Genomic DNA, 21,071 nt, shown 5'->3' on the forward strand with positions numbered 1-21,071 from the left:
CGCAAATACTACTAAAGCTCTCGTAGTACAAGTTCAACCAAATGATATGTTTCTGGCTATTCATTCATATACCTGCACTAACTATGCCACAGACCCGGGGGCAAGTGCTGGGACTACCAAAGTGAACAAGCTTCAAGAGATTTGATCTTACTCTGTTACTATGCTCAAGACATTCTGGTTGTTTGCTTAATGTAAAGTTTAGGATTGAAATACAAGGATCAGGGGCTGGGGTTGTGGCTCAGTGGTAGAGCACTCGCCTAGCACGTGCAAGGCCCTGGGTTTGATCCTCAGCACCATGTAAAAACAAATAAATTAAATAAAGCTATGTGTCAACTACAACTAAAAAATACTTAAAAAAAAGAAATATAAGGATCAAAATTCTGTAAGTACTATAAAAGCATTTATTATCCACTATATTAAAGCCATCAGAAAAATTAATTTTATCTTTTATTATTGTTTCATATTTTTGGAGTGTACTAAGAAAGCATATTTTACCACTGCTACAATTATATCTGTATAGACAGAGACCATTGTACCTTATATTTCTTTCAACAGATCTGCTGGTTTCCGTATAGACACCTGGTTTAGGTGGACATATCTGCCTGTATTTAAAGATAATGTCTGTTAGGTAAGGAAACATTTCTATGTTAAATTTAAATTTAACAGAAGGAAATATTTGTGTCAAAATGAGTAGTATATGTTGGAATCATATTGCTACTTAACATAGCAAACTCTACCCTAGTTCTTTGGGTTGGCAGCAACTCAACTATTTCCTGTTTGAAAGTTTCTAGAGAGTACAAAAATACATATAATATTGATCAAATTATATTGTTATATCATGTGCATGTATGAATATGAAACAATAATCCACTATTATGTATAATTATATAACACCAATAGAAAAATGAAAAAAAAATGTAAAGACACCAATATACTAATTTTATAATTTCACCTTGTTTTAATATATTTTGTACAACAAGGTGTGTTTAGAAATATCTGTTCTACATATGTTCATGTTCACTCTTTTGGTCTCTGTTCGTCAAAGCACTTTCATACATATCTCCATTAGATAATGAAATAACATTTTAAAATATTAAGAATATTTTTTGTTATTAAGCATCAAAGGGATGATGTTTTCCTTGAAGACTTATCCCATCTGATAACTGTCAAGAAATACATTTGCTTGGACAAGACAGGAAATAAGTCTATATTTCAAATGCAACTACCCCGATGAGAATGGCCCCATTGAGCTGACAGCATCAAATTCTACAGTGCTAGCTTCTGTCACAATTTATGACATCAGGCTTTTCTCTGCTCTTCTCAGTATCTGGTTGACCTACTTATACACGCTTGCTTGCTCTCAAGGAGCTGTATTCAACTATTTTTTGTTCTCCTGAGGACATGTGTTAATTACATAGGAAACACTTCCCTTTCATATTCTTTCATTAAAATCATCTTGCTGTGATTAAAGTAATCAGCCTTTAAAAAAAAACATGCAAGTTGTCCCAATTTTATTTTTTCAGATCATTTATGGAAGAAAAAGATTCGAGTAGTAAAAATTGACTAGACCAATTCCTGTGAAATTTAGCTTCTTTGGAAAATCTAAAGTTAACTACGTGTTGCTGATTTTTAGATTAGAATTTAGGTGGTACAAGGCAATTTTCTTTGGGTTTTTAAAAAATCCTATTTACATTAAGGTTTAATTGCTCAATATTTCTTTTATATAAGAGTAAAAGAAAAATAATCGGGTAAGAGAAAAAGTCTGAGAAGCTGTTTTAATGGGACAATTATAACCATTGAACAAATGAAGAGTTACACATCTAATCCATATTATTAACTGGTTTGTTGGATAGATATTTTCTTAACTCATTAGAAAATATACATGCTCTCATCCTGAGGGCAAAATTTCAAAGATCCGGTGGAATTCCACTGGAGAGAAGTTCAGATCTGGAGTTTTATCCCAACAGGATGAACACCTAAGGTGCTTCATGGTGGGCACTTCCAGCCAGTCACGCTCTTACTGAAGTTCTGCAGCTGTGACTTTTTGAAGAACAGCTCTACAATTGTGTCTTACATGGTGTCAGAAAAATCACCATCAAAAAGCAAAAATACTAAAGAATCAAAGACAAGTCTAATGTATTCAGTCTTCACTGATATCATTTTTAATCTCATAATGATAATGGAAATGTGGAATGCAGGTTTTGAAAATGGTTCACGATTATTAAGCAATTGAACAGGAAGACTTGGGAAGATTTTAAATCTCTGAATATGTTTCTAATTATTAATTATAGAGTGACAGGTTCACATGAAAAAAGCGTCTCTGTTTTTTCTTCTTCAGAGACAAGTTAATACAAATATTTTTCAGATTTTTTGAGAGTTTTGAATTAAACTATCCTTCTTAGCTAAGAAAAAATAAAAGGCAATCCCAAAAGGTATTTCTAACATAATTGAGGATTTCAGTAGTAACACAAAGTTTCAAGGACATCTTTCATCAGATTATAGAGCTTCTAATGGGAAACTTAACTAGGAGTAAATATCAATTAAATATGTATACATATAGTTTAATATGGTTTATAAGTGTATATGTATATAATATATATGCCAAGTACATACATACATCATTATGTGAATATTAGAAGCTAACATATAAGAAGCCTAAGCACAAATACATGAACATGAATATATTGTTCCATTTTTATCTCGAAAGTGCATCTCCATAAGACAAGTAATAGGAATTAGCATCCAAAAGCAAACATAAATACACAAGCATGTTAACAGATAAAATCAGGAAAAGTTCTATGTGCTTCACTTGTGAATGTGCATGCAAAACATCCTCACCTCTGGCACAAAGTGGATCCCAGATCATTTACTCCCATTTCCCTTGAACTTCATTTTGGCAATAAAGTCTGCAGTGCCAGTTCTTACCTATTATCTGGTCTCAGCTGGTTAGGAGAAGGAACAGGAGATCTAGGCTTTGGAGGTATCGGAGGGTGAACAGTTGGGTCCCTTTAAAACAGAAAATGGCAGTTCATTTTTTTATGGAAACATGGTGGATTTTAGCATCTATTAACCTAACACATCTACTTCCTGCATGAAAACATCTCTTACATCTTCTAATCCCCTTATGTGAGGGCCCTGAAAGGTCAGCATCCATGGAGCCCAAACTTTAAAGAAGTCAAATATTTCAAATACGCATCTTTAAAAGGTTCATTCAATCAGATTTTTTTGAAACTTTCTCTTCTTTAATTATAGTTTAAATTATAATATATTCTTTAAGTGGCATAATACTTCACTAGTCTATCTAGCTCAAGTCATGGCATTTTGAGTCAGTAGCTCATGAATGTAATGAAGGGTTCTTGGGCCTTAGCATATAAGCTTCTTTAGGAATTATATCAACCATCAGACTGCTATGGAAACAGCAAGAAAGGCTTTCAATTTCACAGACCTCAAGGTAAAGTTGCTTTGAAGCTTTTAACTGAATCGAACTTAAATATTGTCAGTACAAGCCAGTTTGATGTTTGCAAAGTATAAAATATACTGTTGGCCTAAACTTGCCAATGAAGTACCAAAGTAGTCTCTGAGTTAGCATGATTTAGTGACCTAAGAACTGGAGACACACAATTACATGTATATTTTCAATGGCGTCAACTCCTTACCAAGGGCATGTCACTACCCCTACCTCCCACAATGTTCTCTGTTGTCCTCAAGATAAACTCTGTATCCAATAAAAGTATCCATGTCTCTGGACTCCAAGGATCCTCTGGCTTCTACCAGCATGCTAGGTAGTCACACTCTGGAGTCAGTCTGCCTGAATTGCCAGCTGTGGGACAGTGGGTTAATCTAATGCTGTTTGTTCATCTGTAATAATCCTTCTAATAGGATTATTGGGGTGTTGTCAGGACTGAATGAGATCATGCTTTCATTCAACAGCCACTTATTGGTAGCTTTCTATGTGCAACACACTCTAGGAGATGGACAATGTTCCTGTCTACAAAAGGTTTTCAATATACTTCTAAGTGTGTATCAGAGAGAGAAAAGAGTTATGTAGAAAAATAAATGTAGTAAGGGGATAGAGAGCAGGGGTAGCAACACTGTTTTATTAAGAATACAGCACTATTTGTTTTCTCTGTAAGGTGAAATGTGAGCTGAGACTTCCAGGGAATGATGGAATGCACCCTGAAGATATCCAGAAGAAGACCATATAAATATGGCCACCATCATCTTGGAGATGGTATTTGCTGCTTGAAACTGAATGAGATCACCAAGGGAGTCAGTATAAGCAGAGACAAAAAGAGGGTCAACGTTTGGGCTGTCAGCTCCTACAGTATTTGGAGGTCAAGCCTAAGAGTAGGAAACATCATAAGAGCCCAAGGAGGAGTGCCCAAAAGAAAAGAAGAGAAATAGGAAGGTGTGGTATCTTGAAAGCAACTGAGAGAAGAGTTTCAAGGAAAGGGTAATTGGCACTGTCCGATGTCACTAATAGACCAAAAACACAAGGACTGGAAAACCAGCATGGTTTTGACAACAGGGTCATCATCGATAACCCTGATATGAGCAGTCTGGGTAGAACATGGTGCTGGACAAAAAAACATAATAGGAATATGTTATAGTTTATCTATGAAGTGTCCCTCCAAAGCTCATGTGGGAGACAGTGCAGGAAATTAGAGGTGAAATCATCAGGCTATGAGAGCCTTAACCTAATCAGTGCATTAATCCTCTGATATGGATTAACTGGGGGTTAACTGACAATAATGGCTCAAATGAAAGGCTTTGAGAGGCAGGATGACATCACACTGGGTTAGGGTCAGGGGTACGGAGTCTGAGAGAATGGTCCTGCCTGGGGTTTCTATAGAGATCCACAGACATGAGCATGGAAGACATGATGGAATTTGTCCTGACGACTCTTTGGCAGTGGGCAGTGGTGAGGCTTTTCGCGGGGGTGGATGTACGGTGGGGCAACAGTGAGTCTCCTGGCTCTTGTGTTGATGGTGGCTCTGAAGCCAGAAGAAGAGCAGAGAACACTGGTATAATTTGCTTGGAAATAGCTTCCCGCTACTGGCTCAGTGTCAGATTCTATAGTTAGAGGCTATTTTGTTTGTATTGAAAACATCTTTTTTTTTTTTTTTCTCAAAAAAAAAAATCCCTGTGTTGGGTATATGTGACAAGTGATAACCTTTAGTGTATCAGTGTGTCTTAGCTGATTCAATGTTCCCCTGCCAGAAGCAGAGGAAAAGCAGAAGGAGGTGGTCCATCCTGAGTGATAATCAGGCTGCTGCACAGGGCACTGGATATCCGAGGACAGACCAGAGAGGGGTAACAAGATGGGAAGGTAGATTACCGCAAGGAGAAAGAGGATGGGGCCAAGCTTTGCTTAGGGTAGGACCATGTTGAAGCAATGTTAAATGTTAGAACATCTAAGGTCTCAAAGAGGTAGGTAAATGTTGATGGGGTGGGTCTGGGAGGTAGAGATAGATAGAACAGAAGGAGATCTGGGATGGTCTGAGGAGCACTTGGGGAAAAAAAATACTGGTTGTGAGGTTGTAAAGACCAGGGAAAGCAGAGGAGGATCCTTAGTTCCAAGGTGTCCATGTACTGGACAGGGTCAGGGCACAGGCAATGCCACTTGACTTCAGTTCACCTCCAGGGCCTTCATGGGCCTCTCTGCAATGATAGCCACAGATGACAGAGCCCAAGCCTGGGGTGGGGGTAGGGGATGAGAGGAGTCATTCATACTGTGCCAAGAGCACGAGGCAATGCCAAGCAGGGGATTAAAATGCCAGCAGCAAGCAGGAAGCTGTGGCCTGGGGTGTTTGGAAGAGAAGGAAACAAAAGACATTTATTGGCGTGATCCTGATTGAATTCCGCTTGAAGACATGATGCTTAAGCTGGGGTGAGGTGACCCCAGCTCTCCCCTCTGTCCTCCCCCACAAGGCCTTTGTGGGATCCATGCCACCACAGTAGTGGCTAAAATTGTAAAGAACAGCTTTGAGGAATAAAAAGGCAGTTTTCACAAGAAACATATGACAACTTGCAGATTGTAGTACAAAGGACCAGAGCTAAAAGAAATATCAGCATGAAGAAAGCTGAGTATATTACTTCATTTCCACAAGCTGCTGCAAAGATCACTTCTTTCCATTTTGTCTTCTTTGGATAACATGCTTGGCTCCGAGACTAGTCCAAGTCTGACTTTGCAAACATTTCTACAACTGCAACACAAGTCTAGGCTCCACCAAGAACAATTGACCCTCATATTTAATGGTGAGTTTTGTTTTCACTTTTCATTGGGCGGAGCTTTTGCATTTCACAAACAGGATTTTTATTCCATCAGTGGCAAAGGAGATGGAACTGATATTGATGGGGCCTCCGTACATACCAGCTTGGAAGGAGCTGTTGGCTCAACAAGCACTGATTCCACAGCTGCCCAATTACAATGTTGGGAAGACGGCAATGGATGTGCAAAACTGGGCATTCATGGTCTAGAAAACATGGCCCATCCTTTCAAAGAACTTGTATAATGCAAGGCCTAGTTCAGAGGAATGGTTACTGTAGTGAAGACTCACTTTCTAGCAACTAGAGGCCATTTCCAACAGTCATAAGCACAGTCACGGAACATGTGCTGGACCAGAATCCCGGAGACTCAGCTTCCAGACTAGCTGGGCCACCAACTCTCTGTTTGACCCTGATAAGGAAGCTGATTCCTTCTGAACCTCTGCTTCTTTATCTTTAAAAGAAAGAGATTGATGCAGATCTGTGGATGGCAAACCAGCACGTGACCACAGGAGGGCAGAATTATTGCGAAGACTTCTCCATCTGCAAAGCCCTGAGCGTAAGCTAGACACTAAATACCTGGATATCCACATACTATACTTTTCAAATGTATGCAGATGCTGTTGTGGTTAATGAAATTTAAATTTATGTTGAAGCTGGAAGAACATATATCAACTTTAGTTGGTCCCAGGGTTCAGATTTGGTTGGTCAGATATTAGAGACTTGGTTATTCATATATTAGAGACTTTGGTTATTCATATTTTAGAGACTTGGTTCCTCAGTATTGCCACATTAAGAGGCAGTAGAACCTTTAAGGCATGGGACCTAGAAAATGAACAGGTTATTGTTTTGCTGTCCTTAAAGGGGGTTAATGTATCTTTAGGTATTTTGTTAGAGCAAACAGAAAATTCACTAAGATGTTTGGTTAAGAGACACAAGGAACTTTTAAAATACTGCTTAAGTCATAAATATTTTTGGCTCTTAGATGTTTTCTCAAAGACATAGCAAAACCAGTCCAAAGATTAGAAGATGAAACTGAAAACATTTTAGCATTAAAAAAGGAATCTACTCAAACTAGACCATTGACCTATAGGTTAAACATAAAACTGTAAAACTTCTAGAAGGAACTGAGGAAGAAAAATCTTTATGATCATTGGTTAGGTAAAGAGTTATTAGATATCACATCAAAAACATAATTCATTGAACAAAACTTAACAAGTTGGATTTCATCAAATTAAAAACCTTTTTTTGTTCTAAGGAATACATTGTTAAAAGACTGAAAATATAAACCACACACTGGAAGAAAATTTGTAAATCACTTATTCAACAAAGGACCTGTAAACAAAAATTTTTGTTTAAACCCCAAAACTCACTGAAAGGTAAAATAAACAGCAAAAATATAGGCAAGGCTGAGCGCAGTGGTGCACACCTATAATCCTAGCAGCTTGGGAGGCTGAGGCAGGAGGATCACGAGTTCAAAGCCAGCCTCAGCAAAAGTGAGACACTAAGCTACTCAGGGAGACCCTGTCTCTAAATAAAATACAAAATAGGGCTGGGGATATGGCTCAGTGATAGAGTATCCCCCTACCAAAAAAGAGAAAAGAAAGAAAAATATAAGCAAAATATTTGAAAAGGTATTTCATGAGAGAGAAGACATACAGATAATAAAAAAATGTATTTTAAAATTGCAATGTCATTTGTCTCCAGGAAAAAGCAAAGTAAAACCCATGATGAGATAAACTACACACTTATTAGAATGACTAACATAATTTTTTAGACTGTAAATACTAAGTGATGTTAAGGAAATAGAGCAACTATAAACTTTAGATTTTGCTGGTGGGAGGGAACACAAAATGAAACAGCTACTTTGAAAACATATTAGCAGATTTTTATAAAATTAAACATGCACCTATCATATGACCTAGCAATCCTACTTGTAGGCATGTTCTCAAAAGAAATGAGTACATATGTTCATATGAAGACAAGTATGTGAACATTTAAAACATCTTTGCAAACAACCAAATGTCTTTCCATTAGTGAATGGATAAATGAATTGTGTACATCCATGCAATGGAACACTACTCAGCGATGAAAAGGGATAAACTATTGATATACCCAGCAGTGGGGATGAATCTTCCATGCATCATGCAGATTCAAAAGGCTGTAGAGTGGGATTTCACTTATGTGACATTCTTCAAATAGCGGAGAAGAGAGAGATTAGAAGACAAAGAAGTGCCCCCTGCTGGTTTTCCAGAGTATAAGGAGAGTCTTAAGAAAAATGTTGATCCTTAAATACTCCATCTCCCACTCCCAGTGCCCCACAGACCACAGAGCCAGCATGTCTATCACCCATAGGACCCCATCCAGAACCTCCTGCCTCCCAGGGACTCCTCGCTGAAGCCATCTTCCATTGCTCACCACAAAATGTGAAACTCCATTCCAAGTTAATGTGTTCCAGGTCTGCCCAGTTATCACAGGAAAGAAATCTGATCTATGTCAGTGACATTAAGGTCGACATTTAAATAAGCAGAGACAGCCCCTGTCACCTGCCAAAGTTTTCCTGATATTAACTGAAATAAAGTTGATAGAACTTAAGGCAATTGCTACTGAATGGTGAAAAAAAAAATTCTTTTTTCTTAATCAAACCATTTTGTTTTTATGGCTGGGGCAGGGCGATGTTTTTATCAGAGTCGCTGACTCTGGGTATCTGATCTCACAGCTTCTTCCTCATCTCTGGCTTTGAACCTGGAGCCTCTCTGTCTTGCCAATCCCAAGGAGCTCCCCTGGCAAAGGTGGAACAAAGGAGGCTCTGAGGGAGGCAGGGGCTGTGGGTATCTGGGTTGGGCAAAGTAGGGGTGGTTTTCATTCATTGCTGGTTGAATGTATGAGTTACTTAAAACAAGTGTTAGGAGACCAGGGACATGTAGGTTGACCCTGTAGGACTGAGGAGACAGCAAGTTGTTGCTACAGGTTAAGATGTTCATTCTATTCCAGCAATTTTCTTTGTTCTGCTCAAACAACAATTTCCAAAAAATAATACACCTTCGCCAGAACCGAAATAAATAAATCGATAATAAAAATAATACACCTTTACGACCGTTTAATGTTTTAATTATTTGAATGTTTCGGCATTTAGGTATGATTTTTAAACCACTGTTATGCTTTAATATTTTAATCAATGTCAGAAAATCTTAAATGCTTTGACATTTTACTGAATGTCAGAGAGTCTTAATTTTTATAAAAGATTCTAATTAATAACATAAAGATTTTTGTCGGGATAAAAATGAAACCTATGTTTGTATATAGTGTGGTATCAAACTTTGTAGAGGACTTGGTACCAATAGAGTTAAAAAATGTTATAGCAAAATTAGAAAGGTTACATTTTACCATTTATAGTTACAGACAGAAAAATATAACTATAGTGCAAGGTTGCCATGGCAACTCCCTTCTCAATCGGGAATTTTTTTTTTCCTGCTGTGACTCTACCAATCAGCTACTTGGAAGTGAAAACCACTGAAGAAGAAGAGGTGGAAACAAATAAGGATGAGAAATAATGATGGTATACAGGAAATATCTCACTATATGCTACTTCTCCTAGGTATGTGTCCATTATTTAAATTTTTACCGGACATTATTTTTTTTGTCTATCTTCAAAAATGGTTACAGGAAAAAAGAAGAGAGAAATCGGTTTTGTTGGAGGTATGGTAGAGGTGATGGCTTTATTGTTCTTTCTAAAATCAGTATACTGGGTCACATTCATGAACATTCACACTGTTATCCAGGTCTTTTGGCTTCGGTGAACTGGGGATTGAACTCAGGAGCACTTTTTCACTGAGCCCCAGCCCCAGCCCTGTTTTGTATTTTAGTTAGAGACAGGATCTCACTGATTTGCTTAGCACCTTGCTAAACTGCTAAGGCTAGCTTTGAACCCATGATCCTCCTGTCTCAGCCTCCTGCTAGGATTACAGGCCTGCGCTTCAGTGCCCAGTGACTTCGGGTGAGTTTCTTAACTGCACCTTACATGGCATCTTACCACTGCATCTTTAAGTCACCTAATGTGAAGTCAGAGGCATTTGAATGGGCCCAGATTTGATGGTGGGTTCTGATGTTGAAAAGAAGTTCAATGTGGATTCTCCAGAACTGAAATGTGACTTCCATCCCTCAGGTCTATCATCCCCAAGCCCAGAAAACATTCTCACTCTTTTAAAGGGCCCAAAGACGATGAGAAAGAGTTGAAGAGCTTGGCCGATTGAGACACACACTAGTGATTTCTGACAAACTGCTTTGTGCCAGGCTTTCTGACACTTCTTCAAATGAAGGAAGAGGGGAAGGGGAAACCAATCACTGGCTCTGACCTTCTGATAGTTTCCTGTGTTGACAACACTCATGCTTTCTTTGATAGATACTTCAGGATCTCTACCACAGGGTCAGAGCTCCAATTATATATAACAACACAGCATTAACTCCTAAAATAGAAACACGATATCTTGAAGAGGTCCTTAAGCCTTCTGCAAGTTATGAATGGACATCTCCTATAACATTTTATGCTAAAAAAAACCCACATTTTTTTCTGCATGAAAATCGGGTTTGAAATTACTGAATTTCCTGCTACAACTAAAAATAACTGATAAAGAATGGATGCAGAGAATAATACCCTGTGATGATAGAAAGCCTATAGTGCTGCACATGCAGATACACTCAAACACAAGCACATACACGTGCACACACCTACACCCCCACACAGTGATGCTCATGCCAAACTCTCTGGCATTAGAGCTCCTTCTCCTTTCCCCATCCCTTCCCCTTTGCACCTCATTCCTTAAGATGCTCCTCAAGCACTGTGTCTTTTGAGTCTTCTGTTCCCCAAGTGGATACTCTATTGCCTCCTCTCCGTGCTGCCTCCTGCTCTGTGGCTCTCTCCATCCTCGTCAGCATTCTACCCCCAAGGACCACTTTCGGTAGGACCAGCCTTCATATTTAGTGATCCTGGCTCACAGTGACTCTCTGATAGATTCCCTAAAATAGGGTTGGGTCTTATATCTCCCCACATTCCTGGCATCTAGAAAGTATATTCTTATCACATAGCTAGAGATTTACATTTGTTTTGGAGAGAGAGAAAAAAAGGAGTTCAACGTGAAACAGACATAAGAAGCTTTCAGAGTTCACTTGACAAAAGAACCCCCTTGGCTAAGATTCATGCCAGACTTTGAAGGGTGGTCTGAAGTGGATTTGCGTGGTAGAATCCACTTCCTACTCTACCTTCACCCTACCTGCCTCCCATTACACCTCTATTTACCAGGTAACTCAGTAGCTAGGGTCTCATTTTTTTTAGCTCCTCCTCCACCACCTGGCATGTAGACACACATCAAGATTGCACATGATTTTCTCATTTAACATTTTCTCCAGAGGTAGCTTTGCTCTGAATGTAATATATTTTAAGTCCCTGGATTATCCTCAAATCAGGATCTCACACACCAGCTCTTATCTGAGCACATTCCACCCTCATCCCCAGACATTTTTCATTGCTTGGGGATCACCTCCACAAGTGCACCCCTCTAGTATCCCAGATTCTAGCTGCTCAAAACAAGTGCCATGGTGGCTTCTTAAGACCTACTGTATAGTCCCCGTCTGCTCCTCCCTATTCTGCTCCTATTTCTTCCTGCATTGACTGGTGTAACACTATGCTTTAAAATCACCCTGGGCTTGAAAACCTAGCAACGCATAATTACTCTCCTTCCTCCAAATCCCATCTCTTTCTCAGGACCTGTCTTTCGAGTCCCATTAGAATCTCTCCTACAACATCAGATCTAAAAGAGAAAGTGGATGCTCTTCTCATGACCCACAGAGGAGCTTCTGCTATGGTCATTTGTATACTCATGTTGTCCACCGTGGGGGGTTAGGGAGGGACCAAGCTGCTGTTGCCTTCAGCCTTCTCTGACACTTATGTTTCCCCTCCATGCTGCTGAGTCACATCTCCTAGATTCCCTCTCTGATCCTCCCACCCCCAAGAGTCCATCTACCCTCCTACCCTTCTAGATGGTGGCTCCAATGCAGTTGCCTTTGGAAAGCCTCCTGCCATGAGTGACACCTGCCACAGAAAACCTGTCAAAGCGCCACCCAAATGAAGCTTGTGGGGTGCTACTGCCACCTAGTGGTAATATCTTTTTCTTTAACATCATAACTTGAACTCACTACAAGAATGATTGAATACGCAGAGTAAGGAGGACAGACGGGTCAGTGATTGTTGTGATGTATTGAGTGTGGCTGTAATTAAATGTTGATATCACTGTGACATGAGGAAATAATTTTGTTGTAAAAGGCAGCAGAGAATGCTTCTCAAAGAGTGAATAATATTATGTTTTGGCTATGAGGATAGTGAGGCATAGCAAAGAAAGACCTAACCTGCCTGGCATGAGGGGAAGGGAAGAAAAATGGAGACAAAAGAAAGGAATAAGGGGACGCTGAGCAGAACAGCAACAGGGTAAAGGTTGAAGAGAAATGTCAGCCAGTGAGAAATGAATAATGATGGGGTGGCCAAAGAACTCACAACAGGGATTTCTAATATTCCATTTTATAAAGTTTGGTCTGGGCTTCTGAGATAAATTGCCATCACCCATTATATCTATATATTTATTAAAGCTTGATGCAGGTAATATTGGGTGAATTCATACACCCATTAGGCTAGTGTGGAAATGAGAGGACAGAATAGAGATAAATCAGAAGTAAAATTTTTCCTTTTTTTCAGTTTTGGAGGTTTTCAATTTTTTAAAATATTTTTTTCAGAAGTGAAATTTTGAAGAGAAATCAGATGAAAATGTGGCCACAAGAACTCAGGTGCCTTGGATGGGGAGAAGATAATATTTCAGACAAAAGGTATCTTACAAGCTAACGTATATAGGGAGCATCTTATATAGAAGGTGGCATATAGAGAGCATTTAAAACAGATAAAATAACTTAAAAAGAGCAAAGGGAAGTCCTGAAGGATGGAGGGTAGGTCAGCACCAGAGATCAATGCTAAGGATGTAGATCTGTAATCTAAAATGATGACAATGTGCTATAACTGTTATGTGGCAAGGTGACATGTTTCAATTTTTCTTTTATAATATATCACTCTAGGAACTTGTGTGGATAAGAGATGAGGGAGCAATAATGGGGCACAAATGTACATATAGAGAGATAGACCGTAGATGATAGATAGATAGATAGATAATCATGAGCTCTTCTGTTGATAAACAAGTTTGAGACCCCCAAGGTACAGTTTCCATTGTGCCTGAAGTTAGTTTTAACCCAAACATAATTCCCACACACATTTCAAATCCTAACATTTTAAATCCAAAAATTTGATTTCTTCCATGATATATTGGTCAAGAAAGGAACCAGCAAGGGAGGGGATGATCCATGGTATTAAAGGCTGCCCAGAGAACAGGGGAAGAAAAGGACCTCACATGTGCTAGGCAAGTGCTCCACCACTGAGCCACACCCCAGCTTCTCCCGAGGGAAAATTCTTTTGGAGAAGGTGGTAGAGCAGAGGAAGAGTGGAAGTATATGACTCTGTTCATGAAAGATAAAGACGAATATTCAAGTTTAGCACTGTAGTAGTAAGTAGTATTTAAAATCATAGTCCCCCATTTTATCTGGTGGATTGTTGTTGTTGTTTATTTGGTACCAGGGATTGAACTCAGTGGCACTCAACCACTGAGCAACATCCTCTGTCCTTTTTTCTATTTTATTTAGAGACAGGATCTCACTGAGTTGCTGAGGCTGCCTTTGAACTCACGATCCTCCTGCCTCAGCCTCTTGAGCTGCTAGAATTACAGGCTTGTGCCACGGCACTCAGCCATTTTATCTGTTTTTGACTTATTTTCATTTACTCTGGGTTCCCTTGGGGACGAAGGTTCCTTTCTGAATCCTTTCCCCATTTTCATCTTTTAATAATTTCTTCTATTTTTCAGCATTTACCAAAAAGGCTACTTATCAGTCCTGGGAATGCAGTGGCAGTAAAGGTGAGAAACAGAAGCTGCACATTGAGCTCTTCCAAAGAAAAGCACTTTAGAAATCAAAGCTATTGCTAAATTGTTAGGGTTCTCTCCTTTTCCTGAAAGCTTGGCGTGACATTATCTCTGATCCTCAGAAAGAAGTCTTTTGATTCAGTCATTATACTAATAATCTGTGACTCTAAAAATAGGATTGAATATCTAAATTGATCAGCAAAGCCCAATAATCTCTTTTTCCTCATTCTAATGTTATGGATGTAAACCAGGAACCAAAAATAGGAGCGTTGTAAGTCATTTCATCTTTCATATAAATCGCATCCAGCAATGCATAAATTGGGAGAGCTTAGAGCTAAGCACTGACATTTTTGTGCAAACAGAGATCCACAAACTCAACAGGCATTGAAGCATGAGAGGCTAACTCATGAATAATCCTTGCATACTTTTACAGTTATATAACCAGTTTCCTATTATAGTGATAATTTACATTAATATTGGGAGAATGAATAGAGGACAAAAATAAGAAGTTATTTTGGAAATAAGTAATAAATATTTCTAAGGAAAAGTGCCAGCAATTGTCTATCAAGACAAAATCGGATGGATCTTATAAGACTTAAAAAAAAAATTTGTCACTAGCAGAACACTTAGTTCACATTTTCCCACTTGGGTAGCTCCATGAAAGATGTCACCCATAGAGAAATGTCTAATAATAGTGTGAGGGGAAGGGACATTTTAAACTAAAAATATAATCTATACTTAGTAGTTCATATAACTAGAAGTCAATGCAGTTGAACCAGTTTAAAAAGAAAATATTTTAACTGATTCCAAACTGCAGCTGCTCAACATGTTCAGTAATTTGATTTAGTGTTCTATGTATCACATTGTATATGAAAGACGGACACAATGACAAGACTGTCAGAGAGTGTTCAGGAAGCCACCAGCGTGGAGGGGAGAACATAGAAGAAACTCTCACCGCCTCTGAAGGAGCCAACCTGCTGGCACCTTGGTCTTGGGCTTCTAGCCTCCAGATAGCTGAGGAAATCTATTTCTGTTGTTTAAGCCACCTAGTGTGTGGCCCTTTTTTATGATGACCCTAGCCTGTCAGCTTTTCTACCCTGGGGCACCTGTAGTCCTGACTTCACTTGGCACGTGCTCATTCAGAGCTCAGAGTCCACAAAATTGCCTTCAGATTTATTCCAAAGAATTCATAATTATGTGTTATCAGTGTTTTGACATATTCTTCAACCCAGCACCACAGCAGTGACATCTAATAGTGTGCCCTTACCTTTTGCTGGCTTCTGTGCTTGGGGTGGCACTATAACCAGGAGGGGGTGGTGGAAACCAGGACTGTCTGTGAAAAAATGATATCAGTTATAAACATGGTGCTTGAAGGATGAGCCTACCCCTGTGTCTGTCAGAAAAAGCTTAAAATAATTCGATGGTTAAAAAGGCCATGGAATTACTTTTTACAGAAGGCCTTGGAAATAAAATGAACACTGTTTCATAAATAAAATAAGAAGTGGCTGTCTATATTCCAGGCTATCTGCTCCCCCAAGTAAACTCCTTTTCCCATTTCCTTTGACACTGAACAATGTGGATGTGTCTTGCAAAAGAAATCTGAAGAGACTGGAAAAGAACAGCAATTATCAAATGTAGATAGTAGGTTCATGGGTGTTTATTTTACTATTCCCCTATTTTTTTTCCTAGCTGAACTATTTCATAATAGAATAACAGTCTTATAGTCTACTTAAATTATGATTTCTTTTAAAAAGTATGGATAAAAAAATCTTGGACAAGAATATTGAAAACATGAAAGAATACCAGAGCAATGCTAACATCATCTTAGTTAGAAAGATGTCCTCACATTATCAGGAAGTAGTTTTAATTAGTAGCAATAGCTAAGGTCTCTGTCAAAAACACTAAGATAAGGACCAGAAACGAAGATGTACAGAGAGTGATGTGGATGAGAGAAGAAAAGCCCAAGATAAAAGGAACAGTCTGAGCTGGATTTATTCTTTAAATAAGTCCAGGACTAAGACCAGGTGGGAGTCAAGCAAGACAGATTTCAGCTCCATGCAGGGGATCGATGCCCCCTAAAGAGCAGTCAGCGGTGCTTCATAAAACAGTGAGAGTCTCTTTGCTGGCTTCAGTGGTCCTGAATCAAGTCTAATCTGTTGGAGGAAAGATACTTGCACTGGATAGAACATCGAACAAACCCATCTTAAGTTTCTCTTAATACCTTATAAATCTGTTTTTTAACAGACCAAGGGTGGAGTGGGCATGAAATTTGGGTTCAGATAAAAGATGGATCATATTTTCTGAGATTCTGCAGATACAACCAGGACTCTGTGACTATAGGGAAGATAAAGACAGTTATCTCTCTCTACAGTGACACCATGGCAAAGCCAGCTAGTCCTTCAACAAACATGGAACATCTATCCTACACCAAGCAGGGTCCTGAGTGCAGGCACAGCCAAGAAAACAGAAAAATTTTAAAGCACTGAGGCTTAGGACACTCATTTTCCATTTGCATCACGATTCCCTGGCACTGTTCATTTCAACATGCGAAAATCTCTTCCACCTTCATGCTCTGTCTCATGTAGAATATTCTGTCATCACAGATCTCTCTTCTCCATGCCTAGCAGACAACACAGAATGCACCCACTCAGGGGAAGCCAAACACGAGGCAAAAATCACAAAGAGATGTCTCCCAGGAGGGTCTTTGACTCTGTACTTAGAAGAAAAATCAGCCAAGTCTACAGAGAGGTGGGGGTGGCTACAGGTGCAGGCTGGTTTCAGGAGGACAACATCGAGTGGCTCTATGTCAATCATTATTTCAGGTTAAGGTACTCCCTGTAGTCAGACTTTATAAAATATGGTACCTGAAATAGCCAACCCTGTGACTTCTGAGGTCAAGGTCCCAAGGGAATGGAGTATTATTTGAAGAGATTAGGGAGGGCAACTAAAAGTTTGAGAATAGCAGAATGTAGATGCAGAACCCTGGAAGGAGGGGAGAGAACACGGAAGAGCCTTCCCAATGCTGCTTGGGAACCCGGGTGGTAGATTTGGTTCCAAAATTAATGAAGACAGAGATGGAGAGGTAGAGTGGAGGGATAGGTAAGGAGACAATGCAGGACGATTTTTTAAAAAAATCTTATTATGTGCATATGTAAATATACCTCAGGGAATTTCACCTTTATGTAAAAGTAAAAAGATCCAATCAAATATAAATAAATAGATAAATGAAAGGAAGTCTAACCAAGTAGAGGAAGGAGACTGGGGAAGGGGAGGCAGGACAGGAAGGCAAAGGGGAAGACCATGAACTGGAATCGAATTCCATGCATGCATGAGTTTGTCAGGATGAACCCAACTACTACGAATAACTATAAAGCTCTACTTTAGAAAATAAAGTGAATTAACAACAAGAAGAAAATTGATGAAGAACAGTCCTTTTCAAGGTGTCCGCAGGAGGCAGACACAGAGCCCCTCATACCTCTTTTTCTTCACAGGAGTAGTAGCAGGGGTAGAAGACGAGGTGTAGGTCCTGCTTGCACTCAGTAAACCACCATGTGGCCTGTGGGACAACCAGAATGACAAATCATTACATTCCTCAAACCTCTTCTTTCTTCCCACCTTTGAAATGTCTGTTAATCTACTCATATTCCAGCTCACTCCCTATCCTCTACATAATGCTTCAATTGAAGATGGATAAGTTAAAAATTTTCTTCCTTATGGGGTCTGGGGATATGGCTCAGGTGGTAGAGTGCTTGCCTTACATGCACAAGGCCCTGGGTTCAATCCCCAGCTCTGACCAAAAAATTAAAAATTAAAAAAAATGTTCTTCCTTACTTTATCTATATAGATCAGTTATCAGAATATCATAAAACTAGTTAAAAATGAAGATTCTGAATGAAGAAGTAATTTACATATGGTATTAATTGTCTAAAAGTCAGGCCAATCAATTTTTTTTTTTCTTGGCGGCGCTGGGATTGAACCCAGGGCCTTATACATTCAAGGCAGGAACTCTACCAACTAAACTACAGCCCCAGCTCCTCAGGCCAATCAACTGTAGCATGCTATGGACTCATTTTTTTTTTAAAATCTCATGATTATATTGTGACTAACAGAATTATACTGCAATTTTACATTAAAAGTCTTGGTTTGATTAAGAAAAAATTTAAAGTCATATTTTAAATCTTCAGCTAGCATTTTAATATATGCAGACCCTCAAAAAATGGAAATTACTCAGGCTTGTGTCAAGTACTGAGAAGTACTGTCCAAAATGAAAATTAGTTTGTATATAAATACACATTTAAAAACTAAGTTTAACTGTCTACCTAATTTGAATTACTTATAACAACTAGTAATACATGACAGGGAAAAATGTATTTTATGTAAATGGATTTTTAGCAGGTTTAGGGATGACAGGGAGGTTCAGGGGAGGAAAGAGTTGGGTGCCATAGGAATGGGGGGATAAAATAGTTCTATGGGGGAGGAGTCTAGATCTTTTGAAAACGACAAAGACATAGCCTAAGCTTTGGTGTTTGGTTAGCATGATGGTCAACAAACTTGTTCAGTAAAAGTCCAGCCAGTAAATATATGAATGTGGACCATTTTGGTATCTGTGTTCCACCACTACCTCTGCCAAAGCCACAGGGTTGTGGCTGTATTCCAATGACACTTTGGCCTGGGGCTGGGACGCTATACCCTGGGTTTTTCTTGAACTAAGATGATACTTTGATTAGAAAAATACATACTAGTTGGGGAATGTAGCGCAGTATAGTGGTAGAGCATTTGCCTAACATATATGAAGCCCTGGGTTTCATCTCTAGCGCGCACACACACACACACACACACACACACACACATACACACACACACGGAAAGAGAAAAGTACATACAATGTGTTTGTTCCTGATGATCTAAATGGAGACAAGCTTCTGATAAAAGAGAAAAAAAACACAGTGAATAATTAATTAATATTTGCATCTATTGGTAATTGTCCACAAATTTAGAGTAATTATAATAAAAAATTAGACATTATTTCAGAGAAATTAAAAGAAAGCATCAGCATTGGAATAAATTTGATAAAGTGATTTTATCATTTAAAAAAATCTGTTGTACTAGATTTCAAGGGAAAATTTCCCCCCTTTGGAAAATTCAGTATTGGTTAAATCCAATGTTCTTAATATGTTGGGTTCAGTGATTTTTTTTTCTTTAGTATAAGAATGCAAAATTTGCTTTTGCATGTATTTCATCCCTGTCACCAGGACACCTTAAACAGTAACATCCATGTGGTAAGATCGATGGCCTGTAGCAATAAGCCTTGATTTTTTAAGCCAGGCAACATTTTATTCTAGTTAAGAACAGGAGAAAAGTTTTTTACTCCAGAAATTCTGTGTTAAAAATACAGAGAATAAGAATTTACAGAAAGACATTAAAGTACAATTGAAGAACTTAGATAAGTGAGAAAAAAAGGTTTCACTCAAGACTTTCCCAAAGTTAGTGGACACTGGTACCTATTGGTTAGTTGGTTATCCAAGGTATTGGCCTTATATGTTTTAGCAGCAGCATCTCTGTCTGAGATCCTTTATAAAGAAACAACACAAAAGTCTAGATAAATATTCAGGTTATTAAGTTCCATTCAGACCTCTTTGATGTTAGAGTGACTTTACAACATAACCTTTCTCTTGTGAAGAACAATTTTTCAGTTGTTACATTTTAGAAATTTTTACAGTAAAAAAGCAAAAAGCTACTCATGACAAAATCTACTTATGAGGCTATTTAGAATTTTTAAAGTATGATGCCTTTTGTACATTTTCTTTTCGGACTCATTAAGCATTTAACTCATTAATTATTTTTATTTTCTTTGCTATTTAATAATATATCTAGTTAATAAAAATACTTCTTATGTCAGTAAAAGGCATCAATGAAATACTTAAGTATTTTTAAAAATCATTTTGAGGCGTAGAAAATACTCTGTGTTTGCCAGACTCATTTTCTTTACCTCCTGAATGCACAGGAAGACCACATTTACCAACTTTAATTGCAATTAAGTTGGAGCCACTAGTGTGGGCACAAATATTATTTGCCATCTCCAAACCCATCATAAAATCTCCTGCATAATTTTTCATGCTAATTCTTTTCCTTTCAAAGCCATGGTACCAAAGCCATGGTATCCATGGGTTGAAGATGGCAGCATTAAAACACTGTAGGAATTGAAAGAATTCAATGAAAGAAGTCCAGAAGTCACTGCATGGATTCAGCAAAGCCCATCAGACTCTGGTGAGTCAAATGATACCTTCTATTGTGTTAAACCACCTATATTTGGGGATGGGGGGCTTGTTAAAATAGTTACTCTATCTTGACAAGATAATTACTTTGACCAATATATCAGAGGTTTTAATTCCTGTAATCTTAGGTCTCCTTAAAGACCTTCTTAGATCTGGAAAAGGTATATTTGTCTACCCCTTGGGTGAGGAAGCACAAATCTGGAATCGCCTGACTACAGACTCTGTTCCATCCTTGCCTGCCTCATGTCAGATAGGAACATTCCTTCTAGGACCCAGGGCTGAGTTCTGGAACATTCTGCAGATCTGCAGAAACTAGGATATAGCAAAGTGTGGTTCAGAAAAATTAAAGGTCAGCAAGATTCTTCCATTTATCCTACATTCTGGGCCTACTATAACTCTCCAAAAACTTTTGTTCTTATTATCCACTCTAGGACAAGACTTTATATAAAATATTCCTGCTAAAATGGATAATGATTTCGCCTCTCTCTAAAAGAAAAGGTCATGTGGGAAAAAACACAAC

At 38.6% G+C, this 21,071-nt stretch overlaps 1 protein-coding gene across 9 annotated transcripts in view; it reads right to left on the bottom strand.

Annotated features, from left to right (window-relative positions):
• The window catches only part of Scel (sciellin), a 156,965-nt gene that overhangs the window by 57,506 nt on the left and 78,388 nt on the right, over positions 1-21,071 (bottom strand). For 7 of the 9 annotated variants that reach the window (XM_078015763.1, XM_078015767.1, XM_040281367.2 and 4 more), the window contains 6 exons: positions 19,778-19,846; positions 19,160-19,198; positions 17,752-17,832; positions 15,544-15,609; positions 2,926-3,006; positions 537-602 (listed from right to left, as the gene is read on the bottom strand). In XM_078015763.1, the coding sequence (XP_077871889.1) occupies positions 537-602; positions 2,926-3,006; positions 15,544-15,609; positions 17,752-17,832; positions 19,160-19,198; positions 19,778-19,846 (402 nt within the window). The remainder of the gene's footprint in view (positions 1-536; positions 603-2,925; positions 3,007-15,543; positions 15,610-17,751; positions 17,833-19,159; positions 19,199-19,777; positions 19,847-21,071) is intronic. The other 2 variants (XM_078015765.1, XM_078015766.1) reach the window with 2 other exon arrangements.

This window comes from Ictidomys tridecemlineatus, chromosome 6 (genome assembly GCF_052094955.1).
Source record: "Ictidomys tridecemlineatus isolate mIctTri1 chromosome 6, mIctTri1.hap1, whole genome shotgun sequence".
NCBI classification, from domain to species: domain Eukaryota; kingdom Metazoa; phylum Chordata; class Mammalia; order Rodentia; family Sciuridae; genus Ictidomys; species Ictidomys tridecemlineatus.